At 42.5% G+C, this 26,385-nt stretch overlaps 1 protein-coding gene and 2 long non-coding RNA genes across 3 annotated transcripts; all 3 read right to left on the reverse strand.

The window, feature by feature from the left end:
* Window positions 1-3,551: 3,551 nt before the first annotated feature.
* Window positions 3,552-8,905, reverse strand: LOC139465264 (uncharacterized protein SCO4629-like). Its single transcript, XM_071246944.1, has 4 exons — window positions 8,855-8,905; window positions 6,482-6,657; window positions 5,464-5,587; window positions 3,552-4,009 (listed from the first exon to the last, which is right to left on the reverse strand). Exons 2-4 carry the CDS (start codon window positions 6,587-6,589, stop codon window positions 3,555-3,557), a joined length of 687 nt encoding a protein of 228 aa, XP_071103045.1. The 5' UTR covers window positions 6,590-6,657; window positions 8,855-8,905; the 3' UTR covers window positions 3,552-3,554.
* A 2,552-nt stretch (window positions 8,906-11,457) lies between these two features.
* Window positions 11,458-13,114, reverse strand: LOC139465266 (uncharacterized). Its single transcript, XR_011653163.1, has 3 exons — window positions 13,008-13,114; window positions 12,333-12,435; window positions 11,458-11,772 (listed from the first exon to the last, which is right to left on the reverse strand). It is a non-coding gene; the product is annotated as an uncharacterized lncRNA (long non-coding RNA).
* A 4,486-nt stretch (window positions 13,115-17,600) lies between these two features.
* LOC139465508 (uncharacterized) lies at window positions 17,601-26,385 on the reverse strand. The gene is made up of 4 exons (XR_011653169.1): window positions 26,297-26,385; window positions 24,444-24,540; window positions 23,169-23,243; window positions 17,601-17,676 (listed from the first exon to the last, which is right to left on the reverse strand). It is a non-coding gene; the product is annotated as an uncharacterized lncRNA (long non-coding RNA).

Raw genomic sequence — 26,385 nt, forward strand, 5'->3', positions numbered from 1 at the left:
GGAACACCGACAAGCAGCCTACATCTCCACTTCAGAGATGATGGGTAATAGTGAGTGAGTATGGTTTTACGCCGCTTATAGCAATATTCCAGCAATATCACTGCGGGGGACACCAGAAATGGGCTTCACACATTGTACCCATGTCAGGAATGGAACCCGGGTCTTCGGCGTGACGAGCGAACGTTTTAACCACTAGGCTACCCGACCGTCCCGATGGGTAATAGGATGGCAGGTGAGAATTCATCAACACGATATGCGAAGTTCCAGCTGGTAACACATAACATTGTGTAAATGAAACTGTTTCATGCTCTGGTTATTTACACACTTGTGTCAACTATTATATCACTTTCATATATATAGTTCAGAATAATAATTGATAAAAATATGTAATGAGCTGAGCTTGTAAGGTTTTTAAAAAACAAACAAACAAAAAACATTAACTCTAACTAGCAATGCTAATTAATTCATTTGTAACAGACCCATTCACCCATGTGAATGCTGAATTGTATTCAACTTCAGTTCGTGCAACTAGTTGCATGCAACAAGTTGTATACAACTTCTCTTCTTCTAAGGAAATCGAGAGACGCTTACATTAATGACTTTGGAAAACAATTTATCGCTTTCTGCTGCACATACGGTATTCACTTTCTAAATGGGCGTTTCACCAGCGATGCACAGGGATTATTCACGTGTTTTGCAAACACTCGGGCCAGCATTGTCGATTATTTCGCTGCTTCAACTGATTTATTTTATTCATTACCAGACTTTACTGTTCAGACACGTACTGAATCAGACCATTTCCCAGTTACTTGTAGTCTTAAGTGTAGACCTAATGTGATAAAACCTGCAGATCTAATTGAAAAAGTGTCACTTCAATACCGCAATATATATGGCGTTCTCAGAACGTTGAACTTTTTTATGTATCTTTGAAAGACAGATTACCTGAGATGCCAGTTGGAGATATATCTTAGTGTACAAAAAACAGAACATTTGACATCTATAATTAAAGAGAGTGCCGAGGACAGTGGTATAGCTGTACACAACAGTCGTAACACTAACATTAGCAGGTGTGCTTCTTCGCCGTGGTTTGATGCAGAATGTGAAAATATGAAACGCTACAAAAACAAACTGTTAGACATGTTTAGAATTAGTGGATATATAGATACTTTAAAGAACTTTCATGTAGTCGGCAATAGATTCAGAGAAATATGCTGGCGAAAAAGGATGTATTTGAAGAATCTGCTATTGTACATATTCTGAACTGTTGTAATGATAAGAGAAATTCAAATACATTTTGGTCCGAACTGAAATTTCACCTTCGAAAGCCACCCGTAACAGCACCCATTATTGGTGTTTCTCAGTGGATTGATTACTTTAAAACTGTTTTGAATATTACTGATAATGTAACTGATGTGGATTTTGCTGCGTTCTGCAAAGCTGTTATTACAGAGCATCCAGTTAATAGCATGAATTGTCATATGTGTAACGATGAGGGTGTTGACAGTTTACTAAATCAAGATATAACGGCTAAAGAGGTTTCAGAAGTCATAGATTCCCTCAAATGTGGTGAAGCAGCTGGTCCTGATGGTATTTTACCAGAGATGATGAAGTATGGAAGTGATGTTTTAATTCCACATCTTCTAGTATTTTTAACAACATTCTGTGCAGAGGTAGATTTCCAGATCAGTGGTCTGAAAGTATTATCTTCTCTCTCCATAAGAAAGGTAATGTTCATGTTGTTAACAATTATAAAAGCATTTCCTTGATAAATATTTGTGGTAAAGTTTTTACCCAGGTTTTGAATAATAGATTAAAGCATTTTGTTGAGTTATATGATAAGCTCCCGGAATGTCAGATTGGCTTCCGAAAAGGATATTCCACAGTGGATAACATGTTTATTCTTCAAACATTAGTGCAGAAATATTTGTCTAAGTCAAAAGGAAGATTTTACTGTATGTTCGTAGACTTTCAGAAAGCTTTCGACTCTGTTAAAAGGGATCTTCTTTGGCTTGTTCTGCATTCAAATTGAATTCATGGGAAAATATTTCCTATCACACAGGACATTTATTCTAAAACTCTTGCTTGTGTTAAAATTTCAAAGAGTAGCATCTCAGATTATTTTAACAGTCTCAGTGGTGTACGACAAGGTTGCGTTTTAAGTCCTCTTTTGTTTTCGTTATTTATAAATCAGTTGGAAGAGAACATCCAGCAGTGTGGTGGTAGAGGGATATTTGTACATGAGGATTTACTGGAATTGGTTCTTCGCTTATATGCGGATTTGTGCAGATTCAGTTCTTTAACTACAGAAGAAGATTGACGTTTTACACAAATTTTGTAACAAATGGGGTCTAAAAATTAACATGGATAAAACTGATATCTTAGTTTTTCGTAATGGTGGTAAGTTAAGGAACTACGAGAAATGGAAACTGGGGCATATACCTTTCAAGGTTTCAACATATTACAGTTATTTGGGTATTATATTTTCAAACAGGCTGTGTTGGACGAGAACAGTTCAGACATTAGTTTTGAAGGCAAGTAAAGCTTTAATTCCTATAAAACAGCTCAGTTATAAACTTCAAAATATCGCCCCTGAAGTGTTGTTTAAAATGTTCGACTCTTTAAGATTAAAGATCTCTAAATTAAACCTATTATTTTATATGGTTCAGAGATTTGGGGTGTTCATATATGGTTGTTTCTCTAACGTTTCCAAGCGAAGTTTTGTAAATCTGTTTTGGGGTATTAGTTCCAAATCTACAAATATTGCAGTGCTCGGAGAATGTGGCCGATATGGTATTTATATTGATTCTTATACAAGATGTTTAAGATACTGGTTTAAGCTTCTTAATATGTCTCAAGAGAGATTTCCAAAACGGTGTTACGATATGTTAGTTAGGTTTGATGTCGTTGGCAGGAATACATGGATTTCTGCTTTAAGAATATGTTATATTCTCGTGGCTTCGGACATGTGTGGGAATTTCAAGGTGCTGGTGATTCTGAATATTTCATAGGTGAGTTTATTCTGAGGGTTAAGGACTGTCATGCACAAACAAGGCATTCTGAAATGTATGGATGCTCGAAATTAGAACTGTTCTGTCATGACGTCATTTCTGGAGATTCGAACATGCGCTCGCAATTTGATGACATCATATATTGAATGACGTTATTTTTTAGAGGGGAGTGTCTAGTGAGTTGTTCCCCATAGATGTAGCTGGGCAACGCAGATAAACGCGGTGGCCGAACGATCGCATCCAAAAACGGGAGAGATATGACAATCGGTATTGGGAGAAAAGGTACAGGAAATCGACGTGAGGATCGTGAGATTATGAGGGAAATACCCACATAAATGCATAAAATGGATTTCTATTGAGAGAGTCGTCATTATTTCAATACGGGAAAACATTTTTTAAAGCTTGTACATCTTATCACTATCATTAAGAGGTGGTACATAATGTTGATATATCATATAAGAAATAAAGTACTCTACAACGAGTCCTATATTTCTTAAAATAAATAATTATAAATCACTGTAGGGACAGCTGCATCACCTTATGTCATTAAATCAGATGTGACCCAAACCACCCACTCTCCACAAGTACATTGTAGGCTTCCCACACATCAGGCGGTATCTCCTGGACAATCTGGAAACCTCGCTCTGCATACAGCGGCAACCTCTGCATATCCCCGACCAACACGGATATGACGTCAGCAAGTGTCCCTACGTCACTGTTCGGATAATCCATCATGGAAGTGTTCTGTGACGTCACCATGATGTTACACGGTCGAGGCCATTGCTTCATAAAGGTGGCGTAGGCTCGACGTTCCATGAACGGTTTCTGGACCAGAATGAGCGACTCTACTGTTATGTTTCTCATCGTTAAGAGGGCGTAAGTAAACCTGGCATTTTCTCCACTGTTTGTTGACTGATTTTCCACAATGATGCGATCCCCTGGCACTCCTTTCCTGGTGGCTACGTCGAGAAACATCTCCGCCTCCGACTTCGGCCATTTTCCTATTTAAAAGATTATTATTATGAACTTATGGGTAGTCAGTCTGTTATTGCTGATGCGGCGTTAAACACTATTCACTCACTTTAACACAAGAGGCAAATATCTTTCTCGATATGGCCTTAATGTTAATGAGTGAGTTAGATTTTTCACCGCTATGAAAAATATTCCAGTGATATCGCAGTGATTCATGTATGGATTTGAAAACGAATAGTTATTGTCTCGAGTTAACGCTTTATACGCTAGAGTACACAACCGCTCGGATGATCCATAACTGTTTTTACATAACACGTGCACTGCCTCAAGGAAGGTTGTTCGATCACCGGTCGCTTTACACCATAAGATATTAAGAGAAGGTACTTGTTGTTACAATGTATGACGCTCGGTATTAAGGAGATAAAACATGAACAGCTCGGCTCGGAGACAGTATAATGTATGTGAATGGGGTATCTACTGTCAAACTGGGGCGGTCGGGAGCCTAGTGATAAAAGCGTTCGCTCGTCACGCCGCAAATCCGGGTTCGATTCCCGACATGGGTACAATGTTTGAAGCCCATTTCTGGTGTCCCCCGCCGTGATATTGCTGGAATATTGCTAAAAGCGACGTAAACTCAAACTCACTCACTCACTGTCAAACTGCGGCCTGGTATAACGTGCAAGATTTCCTTCACTTTAAATTACCCATGCACCATACTTATTCCTGATAAACCTCTGAGAATAGGTTCTATATCCTCTTTGTCCAGCTGTGTCCTAAACAGATAGGTACTGTTACTCTTAGTACTGCTTCACTCTTGGAAGCTGTCTGTAAAAACACAATCAACTATGAACTCTCATACTGAACATAAAGTTAGGAAACAGTTTGTTTTGCAGGACACGCGTGATGTGAGGATTTAATTCCATCCCACTTATCCCACCAAACACCCTGTTTGGACCTTCATAATGGTTGGTAAAATATTTTGGAATCCTGTGAAGATCTGGGTTAGAATTGGTCTTTAGCAACCCATGCTTGCCGCAAGAAGCGACTAACGGGATCGGGTAGCCTGGCTCGCTGACGTGGTTGATGCATGTCATCGTATACAATTCGCGTAGATCGATGCTCATGTTGCCAATCACTGGATTGTTTTGGTCCAGCCTCGAGTGCGGCGTGACACAACAAACAACCAAACAAACGAAAATCTTTTGGGAACGAAAAATCATTGATCTGGAACTTTTATATTGTTGAATATAACACGTTTGGTGTCACTTCCTTTGCCGCTTACTCTGATCTCGATGGACATGCGACCATATGGGGAGTCGAACCCTTGTCTTCAGCGTGAAGAGCCAACACTGTGATCACAAAGCTAATCAGGGAATCTAATAACTCCAATGTGTGGAGTAGAGGCCAATGTCAGGCCAATTAGAATTGGCATACGGGGGATAAGGATCTATTAATTTTGACATATACAGTATTTAAATTTTACCTTTTGTCAACAATCCACTTTTTCCAGACATGACGATCCAGTCCGCCATGCCCCTTAGGAACAGGTCAGAGGCCACTTCCGCTACTCTCAGATCATTGCTGCCCAATGCTATGATGACATCACTCTGCAATTGGTTGGCAAAAACGGAAATTTTAGCACTATATGTTGAGGTTCTCAATTCAGAGCTCTCATAACTACGGTGGCCCATAAGGGACATGGAGTCTGTTTTTCCATATTTTGATATTTCACTTACTTTTATCGTAACCTTTTGCAAATTAACACGATTTGTCTTACAAATATGTGATAAATCATGTGTAAAGAAGATATTGAATTGCTGAAAAGTGAAACGAAAATGTCAAAAACTAAAATGAAAATGTCAAAAACAAAAGCGAAAATGTCAAAAACTAAAATGAAAATACAGAAAAAGATTATCACCGCGGTGTGAATATTATCACCGCGGTGGTAATAATTTTCTGTAGTTTCATTTTAGTTTTTGACATTTTCGTTTTTGTTTTTGACATTTTCATTTAAGTTTTTGACCTTGTCGTTTTGGTTTTTGACATTTTCCATTTTAGTTTTTGGCATTTTCGCTTCACATTTCAGCGACTCAACAGCTACTTGAAAGTACATTTTCCATGTTTTTGGTTGTTTTTATACATGATTTATCACATATTTGACATTCCAGGGTCAATATCCTTTGGCCTCTTTTTCTCAATTTTATAAGGACTCGATGTCAGTCGTACCCCACCTCACCTAGTCTGCTTACTACCGCAACACCAAGTGATCTAAATATTTGTTTGATATTTGACGACTGGTGACAGTTGGTCATAAACGTCATCCGAATGTCGGGCCCGTTCCACAACGTGATCGTTGCGCTACGACTGTCGTAAGTCTATCTTAAAGTATGTGAGTTACGATCGTCTTGGCTCTACGGTCATTTTCATGAACGGGGCCCTGGTATGGACAACGAGTAAACAACTCTCACGTTGTTTACTCGTAAGGTGAAGTGAGATCCTACCTGTGTGAGAGACTGGTTGAGTTTCATGTAGTCCCATATTTTCTGCGCTGCGTCCAGATTTCGTATGCTGAGCGCCGAGCTAGTCTTCTTTGCAGCAACAAGCGCCATTTTGGACAGGTTCCAAAGCTGACTGGGCGTGGATCATTCCACACCACTCGCCCCTTGTTGTATGTAAACTACAAGAAGAATCTTTACTACATAATATGTCAATGTGAGAAAATACGACAAACGAGTCACAAAACACGAATGGGTAGAAGTACTTTGGTTAAAAAAAATACCTCCTTAAGGGACCGACCATTTAATATTCTGGGGGTGGGGTAAAGGTCTATGGGGTCTGTTTGGGCTTTTTAAAAGTTTTTCCCAAAGCTTAATTCTCCCTGAAAATTCTTTAAAGAGATAATTATGCTTCAGACTGATAAAAAAAAGTCTGCAACAAAAATTACATTGTTGCAAGGTGTTTTTCTTACAAAGATATTCAGGCTCATGATTTTAATTAATTAAATGTCTGGTTTTGCAGCTGAAACAAAATACATATATATTTTAAATGATAGATATGTCTAATAATATGGCAAAGTGACAAAAGTCTGAATTGTTTTACCATATTGAATAACAAGTGGTTGTTAATGGCAACCGTGTTATATTTAGAAAATATCTATGCAAACTTACAAAGCCATAGCGAATGTGGTATAAGCTGACTATGTTTTAAGATATGCCGTTGGACCAAATAGCCGGGGCAGGGGCTCGAGTCGCTACTTGGCCTAATCTTGAGTGGCACGAGTGGTCACGAATGGGCGTGTATACGATGTACATCTGACAGAAAGAGTGAGCCGTCTTCGTGCTAGTTTTAACCGTATCTGAGATATGTGTAAAAAAAACAGAATTAACGCTGGTCATCGACATTTATTCTACTGTGCGTGTAATATACAATATTAATCATCTTGGCTTCGAACCCAATAAATCCTAGCATCTAAGGAACACTGCGCAGCAAAGTACAGCGCTTTAAACAACTTAATGGTGTGTGTCCCTATTGTGCATCTTCCCGAGGCAAGGGTTTGTTTGTTTGTTTGTTTGTATAGAAGTTGGTGGTGCCTTGTCCACATGGTTTCTGTGTCCGTTTATGTCAAATATGTGTTGTGGATAAAAACATTACAGTTTGGCTCCTCCGATAATTCGTTTGGACTCCCCACATAAAGCAGCCGTGATATAACTGGAATACTGTTAAAAGCGGCATTAAACTCAACTCACTCACTCACTCACTGTATGATTCAGGAGTCAGGAACAGACACTCCAGTGCTTGACATCATGAGCATGGAGCTACACAACTGGGATACGATGACATGTGAGTACCAGCTTGTAAGACGTGGCAGTTATTTTGAAAATTCGTAATAAATTATCAATTATGAAATAACCAAAATAATCAATAATCCTGTCATATTCCTGTTTATACAATTCAAGATAATCTAGTTCTGGCATACGAACACTTTGTAGGGTAGGCCCTGTTGTCTGTTGAAGTCGATCCGAAAATGATCAACAAGTCTCTCTTTGAGACCATAAATCATTAATATTTTGTTTAATAAAACAATTACCCCTTTTCCATTCTTACTCCCTTCTCAGCTTCACCAGCCTACCTGTAATTAAGATACCTCATACCTGAGTGTTCCTTTATAGAAATATTTCACTTTCACCTAATACATAACTTGGGGGCGGGGATGGCGTGGGGCGGGGGTGGGGTGGGTTGGGGGGCTCTATGTGCACCACTCACTCGTGGAAACAAGGAAAGCTTAGTTTATCGAAAGCTTTGTTTATTAGAGAGCTGTTGAACACGACCGCTTCCATGGTCTAGTTTATAGTCTCCTCTGCCCGGAGTGGTTCGATTACCGGCCGCGTATAACGTTAACGAGACGATGTTAAGAGATGGTACTTGTTGTTCCCTGTGCCCGGGTAAACACGGACTAGAACAAGGACTGGTCGGCTCGGAGTCAATATACTGTGTCTGAGTGGGGTATTCATGTTGAACAGCGGCATGATATATCTCAGTAGGCTAGCACATGCATTAGTCCGAACTACCACAACCATCCACACACACACACTCACACGCACGCACTCACGCACGCACGCACGCACGCACGCAGTCACACGTGCATGCAAGTCGCAATGTAAGTGCAATAATCTTGAACGCGACCTTAAATCCCACTTCACATGAATTCTTATCTCCACGCGTCTGGTTTGGTGGCTCACGAGGTTAGGTTATCTCCACATTCGTGACCAACTCCACATCCGGGACAAGCCGAATAGCGACTCTTGTGTCTTCTTGCAGGTTACGGAAAGGGGCGAGTGGTGACGAATGGCTATGTCCACTCGGTACAAACTTACCTTGGGCAATGTGGCTAGGAATGTGTCGCCGTTTTCCACCAGTGCCGGGAGTGTCGGTTGCTTCAGAGCATGCACCACGAGTGCAGTAACTGTCTACAGCCCCACATTGCAATGATAACGGTGTGTGCAAATGTCTCACTGAGTGACTACGTGGCGCTGACACGGAAAATATATCATGCTTCAATATTAATGCACCTTATCTATCTGTGCCTGTGTGTTTAAACTTGACTGGCCTGACTCGCCTGGGAAGTCGTAGCGACACATACTTTAGTTTACAAGGTAACCCTCCTCTGTGGTTGCCTCGACGTGTATACCGGCACGTGAATCAAGACAGGTTGACATATGTGCGTGCATAAGCTTTACTGATTGAGTGAATGACCGACTGAGCGGGTGGGTGGGTGGATGGATGGGTGAGTTGGTTGGCGGGTGTGCTGGCGAGCGGGCGGGCGGTCTAGAGTGAGTGAGTGAGTGAATGGCTGTTAGATATCATCTTCCCGGAGCAAGGGAGTTAACTGACTATAAAAGTCCAGTTTCCACCCGTGCCGAACTAGGCTGGAATTATGGAGTTATATCTTGGCTGGACTAACGAGTCCATACAAAGTCGCGTAACGAAATTGACATCCAGTTCGTAAACTGCCGTGCGGATTTCGATTGATTGCAGGATTTGTAAAGCATGTGTACTGCCAACTCGGCGTCAACAGATATTTTCCAAATCTTTTCATGTTTTTAATCAAGGCGCTAAAGTGATTTGATGCACTTCGCGAAGTAAGAAACGTTTTATCACAATATACGAGCGTAGATTTTGATTATCGATCAGATTCATTCGTGACCAACTCGTGTTATTCCGGGACAAGCCGTCTTCTTGCAAGCTACGGAAAGGGTCGAGTGGTGACGAATGCGATCAGATCGTCTTGACGGGGCGCCGCCATTTTGTTTGAAGTAAAGCAAGTAATATGAGAGGTGGAATCTGATTGGTCAATACGAGATACGTAGAAGGACATGACTCGTAAAAGCCACTGGTGGCGCTGCGATCAAGCCCAGAAATGCCAGCCGAGTTCGGCAACGGTGGAAACTGGACTGTAGCAGTCATTTAACCCACTTGCCGCGGGAAGATGGTTAGATATACTTGTGGCGCTAACGAGATATGGGATGCATATGATTGGCCTTAAATGATCGTCATATCGACTGCACAGGCTAGATAGCCGACGTATGTGAGTTTTTACTAGAAAAGGACCTTCACAAGCTTGATTTCAGAAGTACTGATTATGACTAGTCGAACTAGGTGTTCAGCTGGAGGGAGACTAGTCGTATATACAAGAAAGACAGCATAGATTCACGGGAAGCTACACGAGACTCGGGGATCGCCCCTTTGTGTGACCCAGTGAAGACGTCCAATTCAACGACTTATTTCTGTTCACATGGAGAGTTGGTTAAATCCAAATGAAGCACAAGAAACAGTGTTGTTGTACCCCATGGGTCTACGACCTTATTTCTACTTATGTTCTACTTACATTAAGATGGTAGCTTTTGTTTTAAACAATAACAATCGTTACGTTTAATTGTTAATTGCTTTGACAGTGTATATGAATTGTCCATGAACTTTTATTAAACGTTATATCTTAATACGTGAATAATATGTTCATCGACTGTGGTCTAGTAGATAGGATGTCTGCACGGCGAGTGGAAGGTCGGTGGTTCGATCCCCGGCCGCGTCAAAACATGGTACTTGTTGTTACCCTGCCTGGCGCTCGGCATTAAGGGGCTAAAACAAGGACTGGTCAGCTCGGAGTCAGTATACTGTGTCTGAGTGAGGTATTCATGTTAAACTGTGGCATGTAGTCTAGCACTATAAACCGGCATTTAGTCTTGACGAGTACAATTAGCCACGCACACACGCACACACGCACGAACGGACGCGCATGCACGTCGCTGTATAAATGCAATAATCCTGACGCAACGTTAAACCCCCTTTCACCTCACCTCTCCTCACCTCACCATGTTCGTTGAAGTCGCCTTTTACGGCAAGCATGGTTTGCTGAAGACCTATTCCACCCCGGATCTTCACGGGTCCACCTCACCATGTTCGCCAGTTGCCTTCTATACTGTCTATGAATAGTTGATAAGATATCAAGTAGTACACACAACAGCCGCGAGTTCGTATGACATTAGCTGGAACTATTAGTGAAATAGACTCGAAGATCCGGGTTGGAATAGGTCTTCAGCAAACCATGCTTGCTGTAAAAGGCGTCTATGTTTGTCGTACGAAGTGACTAACGGGATCGGGTGGTCAGGCTCGGTGACTTGGTTTGTGCATGTCATCGTATCCCAATTGCGCGGATGTATGCTCATGATGTCAATCACTGGATTGTCTGGCCTAGACTGGATTATTTACAGACCGCCGTCGTGTAGCTGTAAATTTACTGAATTCGACGTTAAACAACAAACAAACAAATGTTAGTGGAATAACGCCATCTTATCCTGAGTTCCAGAACAGAACTACAAGAGGCGCTGATATAACATCCAACACCCTCGCCATCATCCTCAGCAGCGGCAGCAGCAACGATAAAAACAATACTCAAATTCAGATTGAATCACCTCTTTATATGTTTATTCTAAAGGAAATGATTATATTGTGCTTTCGAAAAGGCAGATAACTGTAAAAGCTTTTGGCTTCTCGACTTTGGTCTTTAATTTTTTAAATAATCGCATTTGAACATTGCCGAGTGACGACTTATTAACTGCTACCCGTAATGCAGTGGTAGAAAATGACACTTGTGAATTTGTTCATGGTCTTAATAAGTAATTCCTTTTAATTTTATTTATTTCTCATGCATGAAAATGATGCTATGGTTTATTGGCAGTTCACCCGGCGGTCGCCGATATACCAGTGCGCATTACAACCTCCACAGTAGTTGCTTCTGAAAAGGAAACAAATTAAAAAATTTGACATATACAGAAGTTCTTTTATTAAGGAACAGCTACTCCATTGCACATACAAAACACGGCAGAAAAGAAAGATGGCTCTCAATATATACGGCCATGTCCAAACGGTGTTTCGTTTGACAAAGTATCTTGTAATCTGGCTAATAGTGTGCCATCGTAGCCGCAGAAGTAGGCGGGTGCTCACAATATCAACCACTGGTTCGACTGGACATGTCGCCGAGATATTGTTGTATTATTGTGGTGTGGTAACTCGTCGTTAATTCATATAGTACAGGGATATCTCAAATTGGGTGAGCCAGTTAAAATTGAAAGTCACAACGGCAGTATTTCAGCCATAACGTGACCGCTTGGGATGGTGGTCCAGGGGGACGAGGTGCCGACGGGGTCCGCTGATCGTGAGTTTGATCCTTGATTCAATCCGATTATATAAGCATGAAATCGTGCTCACTCACTCACTCACTCACTCACTCAAACACTCACATTATAGACAGGTAATATGTTCAGGGTATCATTACACGTAAGAGGGTATACTTACACGCATCTTGCATCAGGATAAACTGGACATGTGGCAAACAGGCAAGGATCAACAAGACAATTCACTCTTGGTAGGTGAGGAGGACACCTTCCATATAATGACCCTGCAATGAAAGCAGAACAAGAAATAATGGTGATGTTCCTACGGAACAAAGAAACGAAGCTACTAAACGCACATACTCCAACATTTATTCTCAACTCAGCGACCGACCAATCTGCTTTTTGCGGGGAGCCCAAAATAATTAACGGAGGAGCCAAACTGTAATATTTTTATCCACAACACATATTTGACATAAACGGACACCATATGGATAAGGCACCAGTATTCCAGTTATATCACGGCGTGTCAGCTTAATGTGGGAGGAAAGCCCGAAGTGATGCAGGTCTCAGACGTTTACCACTTCGGTGAAACCCACGAGCACGGGTATGGTGCTGACAAACATAGAAACATAATCGGGGCGAACCGGGATTCGAACCAACGATCATAAGGTCCTGGCGTGCCCAAGGTACGCACCTCTGCACAGCGAATCGCGGCGCCTTAGACGACTTGGCCACCCGTGTTCCCCGTTAAAATTAGTAATACTCATATATTGTACAACTAAATTAAATTTATAAATCTAAATCGTCATCACAAGGTGTCTGAGTCAAACGATCATTAATATTGTGATTCACTTACCCGAAACGGTGGCGAATAGAAGGACCAGGACCAACAAAGAGATCTTCATGTTTTACTGTTTTGCCGTGTACGTGTGATGTCTCAGGACGTTCAAGCACTGTGCCACTCGTGTGGTTTGAAATATTTATACTCTCGTAAGACATTTATATGTTCCACCTGCTGACGTATTACATGTTTACTGTAGCCCCAGGTATGTCGACTTTTATGTTGATGCGCAATATCATTGAAAGGGACATGCAACTTATAAAATATGAACCATTTCAATTCAAAAGATGATATGAATTCAACGCTTCTGTGTCTTGAGCCGTTTTAGTTGTAAATTTATCGCTTGTATTACTATAAGTAATTAATTCCAAACATTTATGAAAAAACTCACTTATTGCTAAGATGAGAAATACTTTGGAATTTAATAATTAATAATATGTACCAAGAAATACTGTTTAAAAATACCCAACCACACACAGCGCGCGTATAGTTAATATGTTCTATCCCAGGCAGGGTTTTTACCATTTTAAGACTGAACAGTATTGATACCGTAAAGACAAAACCATCTCCATTATTTGACTTTTCACGGGTTGTTCATGACAATAGAGCTGAGATAGATCTACCAAGGCCCACTTATGTATAGGGGAATGTCTGAGTAACTCTCCATTCCTAAAAAATAATGGAGCAGAGGTCCCGCAGGGGCCGAAGCCCATTATTTTAAAGGAATGGAGAGTTACGAGGATATTCCCCTACTTAAAACTCATCCCTACTTTTACACTTTGACAAAATATTCTGTAGTTGAAAATAATGATGCTTCAAGATAATGTACAGTTGACAAGCAACTCTCCATTCCTGAAAAATAATGGAGCGGTCAAACAATAGAATGACGTCACAGATGTGTTTTAAGTCTGAAGTCCGCCTTCACAGTTGACATTCAATGTCATCTTCGTGTGTTTAATGTCTTCCTCCATCACTCCAATCCAGACGTGCCTTGGGGCACCTCATTCATCTCCAAAATAGCGTCACTCTGTTATGCAAGTCACAAATGAAAACAACACAGGATGGAGACTGGCGCATGTTCAAATAGACGTATAAAAGTGTTTGAATTAATGTTTGTTTGTTGTTTAACGCCACACTCAGAAATATACCAGCTATATGACGACGGTCTGTAAATAATCGAGTCTGGACCAGACATCTAGTTGTTTAGTGATTGACATCATGAGCATCGATCCACGCAATTGTGATCGATGACATGCATCAACCAAGTCAGCGAGCCTGACCACCCGATCCCGTTAGTCGCCTCTTACGACAACATAGTCGCCATTTACGGCAACCATGGGTTGCTGAAGACCTATTTTAACCCCAGATCTTAAGGAACTTTATAAAACCTGCCAGTGAGCTGTGCAACAGTAGTTATTTCTGAAAAAAAAACAATATAAGAATAGTAATGTGTACCAAATCCACACCCAAAGCATCCTCAAAGCGTCACATTATTATTACCCTGGCCAATGGATCAGAGTGCACTCAATTTTCATTCTCAGCTCCCTGGGGAGTATTCAACCCAAGCTGTCATGAGGAGCTAGAATGGCAACAATCGCATTACCATCTCACCCTACACAGGACCTAATTTGGAACAAAATGTATGTTTGTGTAAACATGGTATTGTGAAATGAATTATTTATTTCGTTCACGAGCAGCAGCCATCCAAGATATTGAGAGACAACCCTGTTTAAGAAGAATTTTGTTTTCTTTACACAGACATGTCTTTAAGATACTACCATGTGATGTAGTTTTGGGCAAAAATATTAACATTCGATGTTCATGTTTTTTTCATATTGTTCAGGGGGCGGTCGGGTACCCTGGTGGTTAAAGCGTTCGCTCGTCACGCCGAAGACCGGGGTTCGATTCCCGACATGGGTACAATGTGTGACGCCCATTTCTGGTGTCCCCCTTCGTGATATTCCTGGAATATTGCTAAAAGCGGCGTAAAACCAAACTCACTCACTCACTCATATTGTTCAGTACCCCTTTGTAGCTGTTTACTGGATGGAATGGTTCACGTCCTGACAAGTCTATTTCACAACTTGTTTTTCCAAAGTTTCTTTTCCCAACCCAGACATGATATTGGAATGACAGGCGCTCATTAGAAACAGGCAGAGAGAAGTCGACTGCACCAGTCACGAATTTGTTATAGCCCCCGGACGTACACAACCGTCACAGTTGTTTATTTGTCTTGGTTGATTGCATTATAATCACAAAAACGCGGCAAAACGATATTTCGACTGATGGTGGGAGAAATATTCAAGATGCGATGGAATGGTTGGTTGTGAGGCCGACGGGGATAAGCATCTATTAATTAAATTACTATGACCTTTCCAGGATGTTTTATTACATGTACGAGGGTAGATTGATAGTTCTAAGCCTCACATACAAAGTACGTTTCTCACGCTCGTCCGCTTTCCAAAGTCCAGGACCCCTGCTTGTTTCACTGACTTGACACAGCGAAACAATTTGCTTAATTGTTTAAAGTGTTTTGTGGATATACCTCTATGACACCAATAAATTAACACACCATGTCCACAATAAAAGATTTCACTATCCCTCCCCTTCTCTGTGAGGCTTAGGCCTTGTGCGTGCAGATCGTAGCAACAAGGTTTGGAGTCGCAGTCCGAACAGGCTTAAGTCTGGTCATTCAAACAATAATTCCCTCACCTACTAACTCAGACACAATTATCTGTTACAGTATATATTTGGCAATATACCTAAGGATTGAACTCTGACATCATAGATACAAATGTTTGTTTAGCGTTTGACGCTACACTCAGCAACATTCCAGCTATACGACGGCGGTCTCCAAATAATCCAAACAACCAAACAACCCAGTGATTGATATCATGAGCATCGATCTACGCAATTGGGACGCGGAGTCATGTATCAATTAAGTCAACGGGCCTGACCACCGAATTCAGTAAGAATCCACCGACAAGCAATTCTTAATAGGCATGGACTATTCAGATTCCTTAGGGATGTCAAATAAGGCGGAACCAAACTATTATGAATTTATCAACAACGCATTTAATTCTATCCACAAGGACAGTTCCAAATAGACGCACCAGTGGCAAAAGTGATGCAGATCTCAGTTCTATCTTGTCCGCCGTGTATCCGTGTATTTTTAGATGACCAACTAACTTGCCTTTGCATGTGTTTGTGACGGGTGCCACCGGTTCGGCAAGATATGTTCACATATTCGCATTTATGCATGTCATCGATCTCAACTGCCTTGATCGATGCTCATGATGTCAATCACTGGATTGTCATGTCCAGACTCAAATATTTTACAGACCGACGTCATATAGCTGGAATATTGTACATAAGAACATAAAAAAACTTGATTAAAACATCCTACAAACCTAAGCAAACTTATATCATACACTAGTTATCAGTTAAAGTGTGTTAACATTGGTCAACTGAGGTTAAATTGGGTTACACCTTGGTCAACGTTTGGCCAGGTCGTTGGAGGCGCCGCAATTCGATGTTCATAGTTGTGTCCCTTGGGCACATCAGGCATCTATGATTGGTTCGAATCCCGGTCCGCTCCGATTATGGTTTTAGGTTTGTCAGCACCATAACCGAGCTCGTGGGTTTCACCAAAATGGTAAACGTCTGAGACCTGCATCATTTCGGACTTTCCTCCACATTAAGTTGACACGCAGTGATATAACTGGAATACTGTTTCAGCGGCGTCAAACCCAATTAACTCACTCATATTCCACTCAACATTTGCTTATGACCAAAATAGTCATCTTTAGAGAGGCTGGGATTGTATTGAAAAAAAAAGAAATTGTCCCCGAAAATTCTTGAAATAATTATGCTTCAGCCTGTTGATACATTGTTGAGAGGTGTTTTTGTTACACAGCTATTCAGGCTCATAGTTTTTAGATAAAACAAATCTAGTTTGTTAGCTGCAGATGAATAAATATCTAATCTCGATACAAAGTGACTGGTCGAACGAGAACCATCCCACGTTGAAGTTAGGAAATGGCAAAGAAATGCCAATATCGTCATGCGTAGTAGAGCGTTATGACGTCATACCAGGTCATTACTGTGCCCCTTACACCTAAGCAAAGAATTATGTTTCATTTGGTGTAAAGGCAATCTACTCATAATCGAGTTTGAACTAGACAAACCAGTGATTGATATGATGAGCATCGATCCACGCAATTGGGACCGATGACCTGCATCAACCAAGTCAGCGAGCCTGACCACCCAATCCCATTAGACGCCTCTTACGATAAGCATAGTCGTCTTTTTCGGTAAGCATAGTCGCCTTTACGGCAAGCATGGGTTGCTGAAGACCTATTCTACCCCGGATCTTCACATGCCATGTTGGTCAAGGACGTTTACTGGAGACATAATGCAAACAGACCAAGGATCATAACCGGGTCCAACCTGTGATTCGAACTCACGGATGTAACTAAGGGGGGTAACTTTGCACATGGAATTTAGGAGCTGAGACCATTGGATAACCCTGTCGCTAACAGCGAATGTACCTACATACGTTTGGTGTTATCACACTGAAGAAAGCATAAACAACGACCAAAACACAGTGATATAGTTTAATGAGCATCGTTGATGCATACCATGTCTTGTACTCTAGTGATGAGGATGCCCGTATCCAGTTCACCTGCAAAAGAAAGGAATGGTGGGCGTAAGCGAGGTACCATTGTATTCGTGCAACGTGTTTAATTTTAGATGAAACAAGCGTATAGTCGACGAAGTCTTCTATATCCCCCGCCATTTCAACACGTTATGGTCCCAAACCAGGTAACTGACCCAACATTTCTCATAGGCCATGTCAAAATAGCTGCAATGGAAATTCTAAAATAAACATTTATAAAACTGCTAAATAGCAAAAGGCACCAGTTCAGTATGTGCCTAGTAGACATGCAAAGTTTTGTAAGAAATTATTTAACGGTTTTTGAATACGCTCCGGAAAGGAACAGCACCCTCATAGAAGCTAAGTCCAACTTGTTGCCATGGAAACGTAAAAAATTAAAATTTGTAAAATTCCTAAATAGCAAAAGGCACCAGTTCAGCATGAGTCTGATAGACATGCAAAGTTTCGTAGAGAAATATATAACGGTTTCTGAGTTACGCTCCGGAAACGATTTCGGGACGAAAGAAATGAAAGAAATGTTGCATAGAACAGCCTCGTTTTAGAAACGTGGGAAACATTTAAAATGGTTTAGGCATTTATAACACTAACTTCTCTTATGTCACAAACAGGAAAATTTAGAGTACTGGGACTCTTGTTATATTGGTCTTCAGCAACCCATGCTTTCCGTAGATGGCGACTTTGCTTGTCGTAAGAGGCGACTAACGGGATCGGGTGGTCAGACTCGATGACTTGGTTGATACATGTCACCAATAGAGGTATTTCTTTCATAGACTCAACCTGTCAAGTATTAACGTCTATTTTGAACAGCCGTCTACATAACTGGTGTGAGTATCATAATATTATTAATAAACAACAAGCTGGTTTAGGGCTCAGTGATTCACTATTGACAACATGTTTTCATTGCAGGTTAGACTTAAAAAATACATCGGTAAGAAAAGGGACAGATTTTAATGCCTCTTTATTGACTTTTCAAAGGTATTTGACTCTCTACTGTCTACTGTAGATATGTCTACTACATTCACAGTGTGAAGGGTAATTTTCTGGATAAAATGACATTAATGTTTAATAATTTATCTGCTTGTGATAGAACCTTTAAACATTGTTATTGGCACCCGTCAAGGATGTGTTTTAAGTCCACAAGTTTTTATTATATTTTCAAACAAGTCATGAACCCTTATGGAAAGAGAGGGTGGACAATGCATTACTGTTACCTCTTCTATTAATCGACACGTGTTCACTACTGCAGATAAAGATAACTGTACTTGAAAATCTCTGTAAACATTCTTGGCATGAAATAATTTGAATAAACCGAAGATTATTGTCAAGTGATACAAATAAGGAAAAGACATTTTGGATGGCAACTTCTTTATAATGAGGAACACAACGTTTATGAATATATATTACTTACTTCCTCATCAGGTGAAGTGACATGATAAAGGAGTAAGCATGTCTTCTGAAACGTTGTGTTCCTCATAATTAAGAAGTTGGCATAAAAAATTCTCTTCTTAATGATTATAGCGTTTAGAAATGGTGGACATATGAAGAGAGGTTTTATTCTAACCCCGATCTTCACTGGTCGACTGGGTATAAGGACAAGTTTTCAAGTCTTCATTGTCCTGATGGTAAATAGGCGATCCTCTTGGCTCAATTGCTGATCTTACTTACTTACTCAAGTTGGAGATTTTACGTGCGCTTTCCGACTGCGAACTTATGTCGCACACGGGCCCGCCAGGCCATTTAATGTATTTGCCGAAAGGGACGGAAGTATTTTGCAATTCGATTGGGGGCTTTAAGAGAAAAGCTTGTAGATGAATTTTTGAAATTTGGAGATTTGGAATGTATGCCAGGGGGTGGAGAGATTAAGGGATGTGTGGATGTTGTTGGAGTTTGTGAGTTTTTCCTATTAAATAATATGTATATTTTTGGAGAGTTTATATGCGATTGATTAAGTCTGTTGTGATTAGGTATTTGCCTAGGGCTTTAAAGTTGGACGTGTTATTTTGTGGGTTTAAAATTGTCAATAAAGTTAATTCGGGGTTTGAGTTTAGTGAGTTTTGGAGTGTTGTTCTGTGTGTTTTGTAGTGTGGGCAGTGAATGAGTACATGTTCTGTGGTTTGCTGATGAAATCCCAGGCACTTTAATCCTAAATGCACCTTTCCATGGGGACCTCATTAGGTCCTGGATATGCATGTGTGCTGAACATGATCTCTCCAATGCTACAGCTGCGGTAAGAGTCAACATGTAGATAGAGGCGCTGTAGACGCCAGGGGAGGCTCTGTTGACGCCAGGGGAGGCTCTGTAGACGCCAGGGGAGGCGCTGTAGACGCCAGGGGAGGCGCTGTAGACGCCAGGGGAGGCTCTGTTGACGCCAGGGGAGGCTCTGTAGACGCCAGGGGAGGCGCTGTAGACGCCAGGGGAGGCTCTGTAGACGCCAGGGGAGGCTCTGTAGACGCCAGGGGAGGCGCTGTAGACGCCAGGGGAGGCTCTGTAGACGCCAGGGGAGGCTCTGTAGACGCCAGGGGAGGCTCTGTAGACGCCAGGGGAGGCTCTGTAGACGCCAGGGGAGGCTCTGTAGACGCCAGGGGAGGCTCTGTAGACGCCAGGGGAGGCTCTGTAGACGCTAGGGGAGGCTCTGTTGACGCCAGGGGAGGCCCTGTAGACGCCAGGGGAGGCTCTGTAGACGCTAGGGGAGGCGCTGTAGACGCCAGGGGAGGCGCTGTAGACGCCAGGGGAGGCTCTGTAGACGCTAGGGGAGGCTCTGTAGACGCTAGGGGAGGCTCTGTAGATGCCAGGGGAGGCTCTGTAGACGCTAGGGGAGGCTCTGTAGACGCCAGGGGAGGCTCTGTAGACGCTAGGGGAGGCGCTATCACAAGGGCAAGAGCCACCTCAGGCGCAACCACAAGAGGAGGACTGACATTTAACAAGTCGCACGGTGAAACAGAGGCGCGCGAGGCTCCGGAGTGCCAACAACTGCACCAAGTATTTAAAGTGGAACCTTAGCAAAGGAGCAACCTGAGCAGCAGGTGTCATGGCTGTGGTCAGTATGACGGTACTAGCCACTGTCACAGCACTGTGACCAAGCCACGACGCAGTTGCAGAAGTCATTGGCGATGCCCTGCCTGCAACACAAACGACTGGGGGCGTAACATGGCCTAGTGTTCGATATCGAGGACGGGGCATTCTGGAACGCTTTCTGTATCGGGAAATCCAGAGAAGGGGCCAATAAGGTCCTTCCAAAACCAGGTTGACCATTTGCGTCTGAGTAGAGCTTGCAGTAGAAACGGTTACGCATGTAGACCTTCCCATGGGATTGCCATCGTGTCACTGTCCGGTGCCGACCAAGGTTGTTGTAACAACTCCCCCAGGACTGACTGCTTCCAGTTGGCGTCTTCTAAGCTAGTCCGCTCCAGGCAATGGTGAATGATCCCATGATATTCACCCTTTCCCCGAGGAACCTTGACACAGCAAAGCCCACCGATAGTAAAATGGCATCTTCTGACGTCTTGGGATACACCAGTTAACTCACATGTCTTGAAGAACGGAGGAGCATCAAGCGCAAGGGGAGGCGCCACGCGAGGTACAGGCGGAGGAAGAAGCACACCAGTCAAAAGTGCAGGCCTTGAAGAAGCGGGAGGCCAGTTGATGCGCCACACCGAGCGTAGCCACAGGGAAGCGCCAGCAAAGGGCAGACCGCTGTAAAAGCATCCACAAGACCACCTCAACAGGTGCTTCTCCAGGGAGAGAGGAGGCAAGACCTGTCTTGGGGTTCCCTGCTCCATCCCTTGTCCATTGACTTCTTGGAGTAGGCCTTCCGCCTGTCACAAGGTGCTTCTAGGGGCATCTGTCCAGGAAGACTATCAGAGGGAAGGCACCATAAAGGAAGTAAGGTTGACCACCATTATCCAACTGATGCATCCAAGGGTGTACCCAGCCCAGTGATATCTGAGTGAGTGAGTGAGTTGTGTTTAACGCCGCTTTTAACAGTATTCCGAAATATCACAGCGTGTCAGCTTAATGTGGGAGGAAAGCTCGAAGTGATGCAGGTCTCAGACGTTTACCACTTCGGTGAAACCCACGAGCACGGGTATGGTGCTAACAAACCTAGAAACATAATCGGGGCGAACCGGGGTTTGAAGCTACAATCATAGGTTTCTGGCGTGCCCAAGGGACGCAACTCTGCACTGCGAATCGCGGCGCCTTAGACGACTGGGCCTCCCGTGCCCCCAGTTATATCTGAAGCGACAAGGAGTCTTGTTGGGAAAAGGCAAAGGCTAACTCTTAGTCACTGAAAATATATAACAGTGCTATAAACTAACAACTACATGTAACTTGAAAAGGAGCCCCAGTGAGATCGGATATTCAGACAAAATCTAGACTTGCTTCAAATATGGCTACAGCATTTCAGTAAGGGCTGGGCGGAAGCGAAAAATGATATCATGGTTCAAGTGCTGTGAGTGAGTGAATATGGTTTTACGCCGCTTTTAGCAATATTCCAGCAATATGACGGCGGGGGACACCAGAAACGGGCTTCACACATTGTACCCATGTTGGGAATCGAACCCGACTCTTCGGCGTGACGAGCGAACGCTTTAACCACAAGGCTACCCGACCGCCCCTCAAGTGCTGTGAGAAACATTTGGAAAAGGCGTCGGTGGAAGGCGCTCGTCGCATCATGCAGGACACCACGGCTCCTCGAGAGGCGCTGATCTTAGTTACTGACGCAAACGCAGCCATAGAGGTGGCATTAGACGTCTAGGTCATCGTATGTATCGGGCGTGGCGTAAGTGAGACGTGCACTGTCGGTTGTCTATTCCTTCTCTGTTGGTAGACAGGCGCCTCGGCGTCAGTCAGCACCCATCTTCCCAAGGCAAGTGAGTTAACTGACTATAAAAGTCCGAACAAGGCTGGACTTCCTGGGCTCGATCCTAGCGCCATCAGTGGCTAGTACGAGTTATGTCCCTTCTATGCCTCTCATATGGACCATTCAGATTCATGCTCTCGTATCTCTTGCATTTGCTTCAAACAAAACGGCGGCGCCCAGTCAAGACGATCTGATTGATGATCAAGATCTATATTGTGATAAAACGAGTCTTACATCGCGAAGTGCATTAAATCACGTGAGCACCTTGATTAAAAACATGGAAAGATTTAGAAAATATTTGTTTACAACGAGTTAGCGGTGCACACGCTTTGCAAATCCTGCAATCGACCGAAATCTGCATGACAATATACGAACCGGATTTCGATTTCAGAGTCCGATTTTGATTGGACTATGCATAGACTCGTTAGTCCAGCCAAAATTTAACTCCATAATACCAGCCTTGTTCGGCAAGGGTGGAAACTGGACTTTTGTAGTCAGTTAACTCTCTTGCCTTGGGAAGATGGTCAGCACCTTGCTCTCGCAGCATCTGCTACCAATATTTTCATGAAATGACTCAGCCAACAGTACGGGGGGGGTTTCCGGTATAACAGGGTCCGTACTGACGGGTTTAGTTTACCTGCTATATTTTTAACAGGTCACTCGACGTTTGTTCACGAACCAATCAGCATTGCAGCCTCCGCAGTAATTGGGCCTGGAAACAGAAATTTGTTAAATAATATATGAATACTGTACATTATGAAATTAATGCGTTGCCAAATTAATGCGAGTGTCGACCTCAAGGCTAAATGAGTAATGACATTAATGGGAATACACCTGCCTTTGAACTATAAGAACTAATCAGCAAAACAATAACATCAATGATGGTGTTTGGTGAAATATCAGATCGATAGGGTTGAGGGGGAAATATAGGAAATGGTCGTCCTTAGGGTTGACCACCATGAAAAACATAACTGAACATATCACACTATTCAATGGTCTATTCTATCGTGCACACTTATACATATGGCTGTTCATGCCAATTCCTCTTGTGGGATTAACTTATCATTCGAAAACAACGATCCCAGTTTCTGTCATTTCCGACATTGGTCTTCAAAACGACTACTATCCTATAATACCTCTAACGCTCCACATAACAACATTACCAGACTAGCTGGTTGGGTTGCCATGTTCGGCAAGTAAAACTTATGAGATTTTTGTAGGCGTTTTGGGGGCACGGGTGGCCCAGTACTCTAAGGCGCCGGATTCGCTGTGCAGAGTTGCGTCCCTTGGGCATGCCAGAAACCTATGATTGTGGGTTCAAATCCCGGTTTGCCCCGATTATGTTTCTAGGTTTGTCAGCACCATACCCGTACTCGTGGGTTTCATCGAAGTGGTAGACGTCTAAGACATTTATCACATGAGACTTTCCTCCAACATTAAGCTGACACGCCATGATATAACTGGAATACTGTTAAAAGCGGCGTTAAACTCAACTCAACTCTTTGGTCCCACTTTACACAGAAACACAGGTTATGTGGGGTCTTTTTGGGCAAGGTATATTTGTATGTGTTAGGCTCATTATTTATTCCAGTGGGTACTAGGTTGGGTGAGATTCCATTCTGACAGATTGAGCATGCTTTCTGTGGAAGTGAGAAAGAATATATCCGTTGGCTAGGTTACCAATGTAGCATCATGGGATACAGCCATTCGTGTCCAACTCGTGTTATTCCGGGACAAGCCGAATGACGAGTCTTCTTGCAGGTTACGGAAAGGGGCGAGTAGTGACGAATGAAGGGGGACGAGTCTTCTTGCAGGTTACGGAAAGGGGCGAGTAGTGACGAATGGGGATACAGCGTCATATCAATATACCGTACCCATAATACAGTGCAATCAGTCTACCAGAAATACATACACGCAGCGTGCGGCAGGAATTCTTGGGCAACGGGCAAACTCGCATGGGTTGACATAACAGTTGACGACTGGTATTCCATACGGGCACTGCTGTTTTCCTAGAATAGAATGATTACATACAATGTAATCATGAAGCTATCGCCTGTCATAGAAAATTAATCAGGTGTTTTGTGTGAGTAACATTAGTGGCGGTAGAAACAGATGGGTATCAATTTGTAGTACTGGTCAATGGCAGCACAACTAGAGAAGGTATATCAAGTGCTGTCGTGGTCAACCGGTCGAGCTTTCCAGAATGGTTTTGTACTAGAACTAGAGTTATCTGCCCTTTTTGCACACGGACATGACAGGCTTGATCTTTCAAGAAGTTTTGGGATTGGACAGCTTCTCGAAAGTCGATACGCGGGCGAGACGATGCATCTTTGCGACCTGACTAGTTTATAATCTACGAACCAGCTCTGGTTTGGATATTTATTTGGATGCACCGAATTTCTGCCAGCTTCCGACACTATTCTGGATTAAAGTACAGAGACAGGTCTCTTTCGAGATATTCAACAAAGCAACATTCTGGACATCCTTCTAGGGCCTGTTACTTATTGGCGCTGCCATTTATTTGACGAATATTATTGTCTTCTGGGCGTTCGGGTAGCCTAGTGGTTAAAGCGTTCGCTCGTCAAGCCGAAGACCAGGTTTCGATTCCTGACATGGATACAATGTGTGAAGCCCATTTCTGGTGGTCCCCCGCCGCGATATTGCTGGAATATTGCTAAAAGTGGCATACAAACAAACTCATGTTATTGTCTTCTTTATTTTAAACCTAAAACTGGGTGGTTAAATAACATTTTATTGACTATTCATTGACTCTATTATTATATGAATAATTGTTTGATTAATGTAAATATTATGTGTAAAATATTCATACTTTAGATTGTAAACACTGTAGATTGTTACCACATTTTATGCCATTCCGTCAAGCCATTGTGTCAGTGCCATAATTGTTGGTTTCAATTCTAGACAATGCAACATGTGTTGCTGAGATATGACTTGTCAACAAAATAGTTTTGAGGCCTTTCCATTCAATTAAAATTGAAAACATTTATCATGTATCCCACTATGATTGTCGGGTAGCCTAGTGGTTAAAGCGTTCGTTCGTCACGCCGATGACCCGGGTTCGATTCCCGACATGGGTACAATGTGTGAAGCCCATTTCTGGTGTCCCCCGCCGTGATATTGCTGGAATATTGCTAAAACGTCGTAAAACATACTCACTCACTCACTCACTCACTCACATATTAAAGTGCCACACAGTGTAAAACGCAAGTGTGACAATACAAATATTCAATTATTAAAAGTATACAATGTCTGCCACAAGGACTATGACACACACAGCTCATAAATTTAAATATGTATAAAATAACAAGATGCATATATAGAGAATGATATAGATATAGATTCCCATGGTTAACATTAAAGAGAAAGGTGGGGTTATTTACAAACTTTACATATTCTGTCTTGAAAAGCAGTCTTTGGGCGAGCAAATATCTCTAGTTCTGGGGGCACGGTTGGCCCAGTGGTCTAAGGCGCCGCGATTCCCTGTGCAGAGTTGCGTCCCTTGGGCACGCCAGAAACCTATGATTGTGGGTTCGAATCCCGGTTCGCCCCGATTATGTTTCTAGGTTTGTCAGCACCATACCCGTGCTCGTGGGTTTCACCGAAGTGGTAAACGTCTGAGGCCTGCATCACTTGGGGCTTTCCTCCCACATTAAGCTGACAGGCCGTGATACAACTGGAATACTGTTAAAAGCGGCGTTAAACCCAACTCACTCACTTACTCTGTATTTCTTATACAACACCTACCTGCCACCAAAGTGAACAGTGCAAGCATAAGTATAGCGACAGTCTTCATAGTTCCTGCTTTCACCAATATCTTCCAAACCAAACGCTGT

Source organism: Haliotis cracherodii, unplaced genomic scaffold (assembly GCF_022045235.1).
Source record: "Haliotis cracherodii isolate W230 unplaced genomic scaffold, xgHalCrac1.p SCAF_18, whole genome shotgun sequence".
Taxonomy (NCBI): Eukaryota; Metazoa; Mollusca; class Gastropoda; order Lepetellida; family Haliotidae; genus Haliotis; species Haliotis cracherodii.